Raw genomic sequence first — 6,519 nt, forward strand, 5'->3', positions numbered from 1 at the left:
TCCCCAGCCTCGGTTTTGGGGGAACCAAGTCGGATTTGGGGGAACCAAGTCGGCTTTAGGGAGAACCATGCCCCAGTTTGGGAACACCTACTCAGACGCAGAGGGACCCCGGCCCCGCCTTGGGGGGACCCAGTAGAGTTTAGGGGGACCCTGCCCAGCTTTGGGGACCGCTACTCAGATATAGGGGAACCAGTTCTGGTTTTGGGGCTCCCCAGCCTCGGTTTTGGGGGAACCAAGTCGGATTTGGGGGAACCAAGTCGGCTTTAGGGAGAACCATGCCCCAGTTTGGGAACACCTACTCAGACGCAGAGGGACCCCGGCCCCGCCTTGGGGGGACCCAGTAGAGTTTAGGGGGACCCTGCCCAACTTTGGGGACCGCTACTCAGATATAGGGGAACCAGTTCTGGTTTTGGGGCTCCCCAGCCTCGGTTTTGGGGGGACCAAGTCGGATTTGGGGGAACCAAGTCGGCTTTAGGGAGAACCATGCCCCGGTTTGGGAACACCTACTTAGACATAAAGGGACCCCAGCCCCGGTTTGGGGGGACCAAGTAGAGTTTAGGGGGACCCTGCCCAGCTTTGGGGACCAAAACCAGTCTTGGTTTTGGGGGGACCAAGCCAGATTTGGGGGGAACCATGCCCCAGTTTGGGAACGCCTACTCAGACGTAGAGGGACCCCAGCCCTGCTTTGGGGGGACCAAGTCAGCTTTAGGGGGACCCTGCCCAGCTTTGGGGACCGCTACTCAGATATAGGGGACCCAGCTCTAGTTTTGGGGCTCCCCAGCCTCGGTTTTGGGGGGACCAAGTCGGATTTGGGGAGAACCATGCCCTGGTTTGGGAACACCTACTCAGACATAAAGGGACCCCAGCCCCGGTTTGGGGGGACCAAGTTGGGTTTAGGGGGACCCTACGTAGCTTTGGGGACTTCTATTCAAATATAGGGGAACCAGTTCTGGTTTTGGGGTTCTCCAGCCTTGGTTTGGGGGGGGGGACCAAGTCGGATTTGGGGGCAATTTCCCAGCCCTGGTTTGGGAACACTTAGACGTAGAGGGACCCCAGCCCTGGTTTGGGGAGATCTACTTGAATTTGGGGGGACCCCAGCCACAGTTTTGGGGTGTCCCCAGCCTTGTTTAGGTTTACCCAAGCCCCAGTTTGGGGAGGAACCCACTTGGACTTATTAAGACCCTCAAGCCCCAGTTTTGACAGACTCCTGCCCCAGTTAGGGGGACCCTGGGCTCAGTTTGGGGCGACTCCAATCTCGGGTTGAAGTCCCCCAGTCAGATTTAGGGGAATCCCAGCCCTGGTTTTAGGGGACCCAGTTGGATTTAGGGGACTCCCAGCCCTGGTTTTAGGGGACCCAGTTGGATTTAGGGGACCCCCCAGCCCCGGGTATGTTGCTCTCCCAGTACATTTTTGACTCGCTGGTTGCTGAAGGGTTTTCCTCACACTCTGCTCTGCTGTACTCGGAGATATTTTGGCAGAGGAGGAGGTGTGTGCTGGCATTGAATCCTTAAATCACTTCAAATTAAGGATAAAGTGATAATTAGAGTAATAATTAAAGGCTAGTTCTAAAAGCAACAAGCCAATAAACACAGAAAGCAGTCAGTGACTAATCCTTATCATTCCATGTAACACCTGTAATGATTCTATCTTGGCCCTATAAACTTTCCCTTCCCATTTTATGACTTTTCTATCAGCACTTTCTGAGACTAATCCAGAAGATAACACATATGATGTGCTTTAACATCACAAAAGTACAATCTTTGTACTTTAAAACAATTTAACCTACAATTGCCATGACTCTTAAGTAACACAGTCTGACATGTAATTTGGTTTTAGTGACATTTTGATCTGACAGTGTGGCAAGTTCTTGAGCAACCCTCCTGGAGCCTACACTGGAAAAATTATAACCTTCTGTGATGAATCAATCTTATAGGAAAAAAAGTGGCATTTTCACAGCTACTCAAGGGAAATCACAAGACAAGAAAATATTCACTCCCCTAATTAGATGTAGATGCAACCTATTAAGGAAACAGGAAAGCTTTGCAATTTTTTATAATTATCTAGTTATCAGAACACTTATATTCCAAATATTGAGGGTCAATTTCTGCTTGGATACAGCTTCAATGCACTTCCTATAGCCCAGGACCAAGTTCTACCCTGTGTCCAAGTTCTCCCAATCTCTGCTTGGATGAAGTTTCGCATTTTGCATTCACCTGGGCAGGAATCAGAGCTCAGGTTTTTCCTTTGCTTTGATCAGCCAGCTCCAATTCCCGAGGAATTTACATAAACCTAAACCTCTGCCACAAACAACAAGAAAAACCCTACAGCCACATGCTTAAGGCACTTCCTCAACCTCAGAGCCTGTGCCCACAGAATTTCACACAGAACATTTCAGTGAAAGTTTCTTGACAACCCACATGAACACTGGCATTCAAAGAGCAGCATTTTTTGCTTTGAAGCACCAAAGGAACTTTAAGGTTTTCATTCCTGTTGTCCCAAATCATTTGCTGAGTTCACTCAGGCTTTTTAGGCAGCCAGAACTGATTTTGTGCAGGAAGTTAAAGGGAAAATGATCCTTAATAATTTTACAACAGCAGAGAACACAACTGGAAGCTACTCAGTTGCTTAAAGTAAGATATTTTAGGTCAGAGGCTAAGATTTTAAGTCTGATACACCTTGTTTTTTTGCTTCTGACCCTAAAGACCAATGGATACTTTGGAAAGGATTGCTCACAGCTCTCATATCCCACTCTCCCCTCCCACACTGCCAAATTTTAAGGCAGATGCCCTTTTAGATCCAAAGTCAGAACAGGAGGCTGCTGCAACAGCTGCAGGCTCTCATCTTGCTCTATGTCCTGGAGGAGAGGACATGAGATCCCCAGAGCTGTAGCAGGATAAAATCATCTTTCATCACTAACTCCTTGGGCCTTTAACTCCACATTAAAACATGCAGCAAACCAGCACCTCTAGCTCCCCAAAATGTGTTATTTTAATTAGCTTTTCTAATGAGCCTAAATCTAATCATTTTTAGGCTTTGTATTCCCATCAGCTCCCCTGTCCTGCTGGCAAAGCTCAAAGAGATCCAGCTCTCCCAGCATGAAATCCTGCTTGCACAGGGGACAGAGCCAACCACACTAAGCTGCCCAAAGCTTTGATTCTCACCTCTCTGCCACTAGAAAGGCAAAGGGCTGTGTTTTTGTTAGAGTTTGGAAGTCAGAAGGCACTGTAAGAGGAAATAAGGACACAAGCATGCAGCTGATTGTAAAATTCTACACTTCCTTTCAAAAGCTTTAATAGCACCACCTCCAGTAACCCTACAAACCACAAAAGACTGCCTGAAACACAGAACAATCAAATAATATAATGACCCTCCCACCGAAATTAAACATCACACAGTTGTAGTCTTGTCTTAACACAGAGAGGTCATTCCAGGAGGGCAGCTGCCTTTGGGAACTGTCACTGGGGCAAAACTACAGGCAACAAAATGAAGTGTGAACACTAAACTTGCATTTTTTTTCTGTATTTTCATTCAAAGCTCCAGGTGCCCATCAAACTGCAACATCTCTTTGCATAAGCAACTACATTTACTATTTATTTTGACTACAGATTTCACTGAAACATTTAACATATCACAGCAGGGCCTCAAACATCCCTGACAGAGAGAGACAAAAGCTGGAAGCCCTCTGCTTAAAATATTTCCCCCACTATTTGTCTGTTGAACAAACTTTAAGTTCCTGAAGTTTCTCACTTAGATAGGTGGTATCTGCCTCAGTGAGATTTTCTGAATCTGACAGGTTTTCCAGGAATCTGGTTCCTGCACAGGGCTTTCCTGTGATGGGATCTATGACATTGCCAACCTTGAACACAATTTCAGCCAGTTCGTGTTTCACGTGTTTGCTCCTTCTCTCAGGCAGAGCTTTCAGAAGAACAATGTCTCCAACAACACACTGCTGCAGTGGGTCATGGGCAAAATAGGTTTTTCTTTTGTTAAAGAACTGTAAAAGGAACAAAAAGAATAATAACAATAATAAAAAAAGAAACCTTGGTATTATATTTCAAAGTTACGTGATGGTTAAATATATAACTAATATAAAATAAATTTCACTAAAATCTTATGCATCTTTTAAAGTGAGATTCAGTTTGGATCATGAAGAGAAATGCAACTGTGCACTCCACAGGTTCTCCACAGAAAGCACACAGCACTGCTGTTCCCAATCTCTTCTCAGCACAGTGTTGCCAACTGAGCCTGGAGAAAGGAGATGGGGAAGAAAAAGCTCTGAAATCTGTATTTTGAAGTTTTTTATGTGAGAGTTTTCTAGCTGAAATATTTTTTTTTCCACATAAAAAGTCTTTTTTTGTTCTTATTAGAACAGCAGAGCTCAGAATTTTTTTATGAAATAGATTAGTTAAGAAATAAAGAAAGGTTCTTCTACTGGATAAAATATTGACATTTTCCAATCCTGACTCTATCCTTAACCTTTTGGTTACCAAAGGCAATTTATTCTACCTCCATGTACCACTGTTTCCCTATTTAAAATGGCGAAAATACAATTTTTAACCTTCCTGTTTGAAGTGCATCGATAAGGGATAAATCCAAGATCACAGGAATGTTACAATTATACATACAAAAAAAACAGCTATAAAATTTATTGTACAAGTGACTAATATCAAGTCTCCAAAGCATGCTCCACATCGACATGATAAATTAAATCTAAGTGTGAAACAACAAAAGCTTACCTTCCCAAAAAGATCAAATGAAATGCATTAACAAGGCACTTCAAAGAAATACATTTAGCAGGTAATTTGTAAGTCCTCACCACTCACTGCTTTTCATCCTTTGCCATCATCCCCACAGCCAGATCCTTAAGGAGTTTGATTTGTAAAGAGTCATCAAAACTTTTAAGAGTTGAATCAGCAGAACATTTCTCCACATGACACAAAACCCACCAGGCAAGAGAATTTGGTGTTACCTTTAGCAAGTAGGGATCCAGCACGAGCCTTGTCACTCTCACTTTGGCAGTTTTCTGCATTTTGGTCCCAATTACTTTCCCCACTATCCATTTTGCATGGACAGCTCCACGTGGGACAGACATTGTTCAGTTATGGTCATGCAGTGCCTGGCAGCAAGAAAAGCACACGTGTTATTGTAACAAAGTAAAAAAATTGTTTTTTACTTTTGCACTTTCTGATCAATACCAAAACTTTCCTTATTTTAGGCTAACAGCTTCATTAGGTCATTTTGTTGGAAGAACAGTTCAAAACTCCATTTATTGCACTAGCTCAGCCTTTTGGACAACATAGAAGGGATGTCACCATGTCCTTGCTATCAGTAAAAGTTCCTTCAGGACAGCAGCAAAACTGGAAAGTGTGAGAAGGAGACCTTACCCCACAAAAAATGAATCATCCCAATTGTCACAAACACAACAGAGAAAAGCGTAGCTGTGGAAATTATTCATTTAACTCACACTCCAGCAGCTGTTTTGGCTGCAAACCTGTTCATCAGAACAGAGTGCAGCCAAACCAAGGAGCAGCCTACAGCTTTTGTTCAAAGTAATTTGCTTCTGTGCCTCTCGAGCTGATGAAACCTAAGGGACGTAATGAGCTTCTCAAGCCATAAATGACACATCAAAGAGCTGTCTGATCTATAGTACATGTGTTTGCTTTCCAGGTCTTTCCTGCAAGTAAATTATATTCCATTACCTTATTTGGTTTAATTAGGGAGAGCTTTCTGTACCACTCTTGCAAGAGTCAGGGGAAAAGCCCAAGAGACGACTTGAATCAATATCAAAACTGATGGAGATTAATGACCATTTCCTCTCCTACTCAGATACATTGCTAAGCACAACCAACACCTGTGAACTCTCCATGCCCCCCCCCCCAGTTTGCAAGACACTCGCTTTGATGTCCCAACACATCAAAAGCAGAGTTTAGGGACACAGCCATAGGAGGAAACTTCAGCAAGTATTCGCGGGCTGCTTTTCCCACGCCTAACTCAGCTGTGGGCGCTCAGGGCTGGCAAGGATCAGCGTGAGGGGCCGTCCTGCACTCATGGCTAAACACCCCGCGCAGCCAGGCGTGTGCAGCACGGGCAACACCCAGGGATAAGAGAAGAAATTGAAGAGATAGAGATAGAGAGATAGAGAGATGAGAGGGAGAGAGGGAGAGAGGGAGAGAGGGAGAGAGGGAGAGAGGGAGAGAGGGAGAGAGGGAGAGAGGGAGAGAGGGAGAGAGGGCCCTGACCCCCCCCCACCAGCGCTCCGCGCCAGGCCCTGCAGAGCAGCAGGGCCGCGCAGGCAGCGGGGCCCAGCCAGGCGGGTCATGCAGCACCCGGAGAGCAGCGCGGCACAGGGAAGCCGCACAGGGAAGCCCCAAGGCCAGCCCCGGCCCCTCTCACCGCCGCCGCCGCTCCGAGGCTCGGGGCCGGGAGGAGACGGGCCCGGAACGGGCGGCGCCCGGCGCGGAAGCGCGCGCGCGGGAAGGGGCGGGGCCAAGGGGGGCGGGGCCTCGGGGGTATTTAAAG

The 6,519-nt window shown here is 46.2% G+C and overlaps 1 protein-coding gene across 1 annotated transcript; it reads right to left on the bottom strand.

Annotated features, from left to right (window-relative positions):
* Positions 1-3,258: 3,258 nt before the first annotated feature.
* MRPS17 (mitochondrial ribosomal protein S17) lies at positions 3,259-6,453 on the bottom strand. The gene is made up of 3 exons (XM_085557467.1): positions 6,394-6,453; positions 4,970-5,116; positions 3,259-3,994 (listed from the first exon to the last, which is right to left on the bottom strand). Exons 2-3 carry the CDS (start codon positions 5,090-5,092, stop codon positions 3,704-3,706), a joined length of 414 nt encoding a protein of 137 aa, XP_085413593.1. The 5' UTR covers positions 5,093-5,116; positions 6,394-6,453; the 3' UTR covers positions 3,259-3,703.
* Between the last annotated feature and the right edge of the window lie 66 nt (positions 6,454-6,519).

The sequence above is a fragment of the Lonchura striata genome, chromosome 19, assembly GCF_050655825.1.
Source record: "Lonchura striata isolate lonStrDom1 chromosome 19, ASM5065582v1, whole genome shotgun sequence".
Taxonomy (NCBI): domain Eukaryota; kingdom Metazoa; phylum Chordata; class Aves; order Passeriformes; family Estrildidae; genus Lonchura; species Lonchura striata.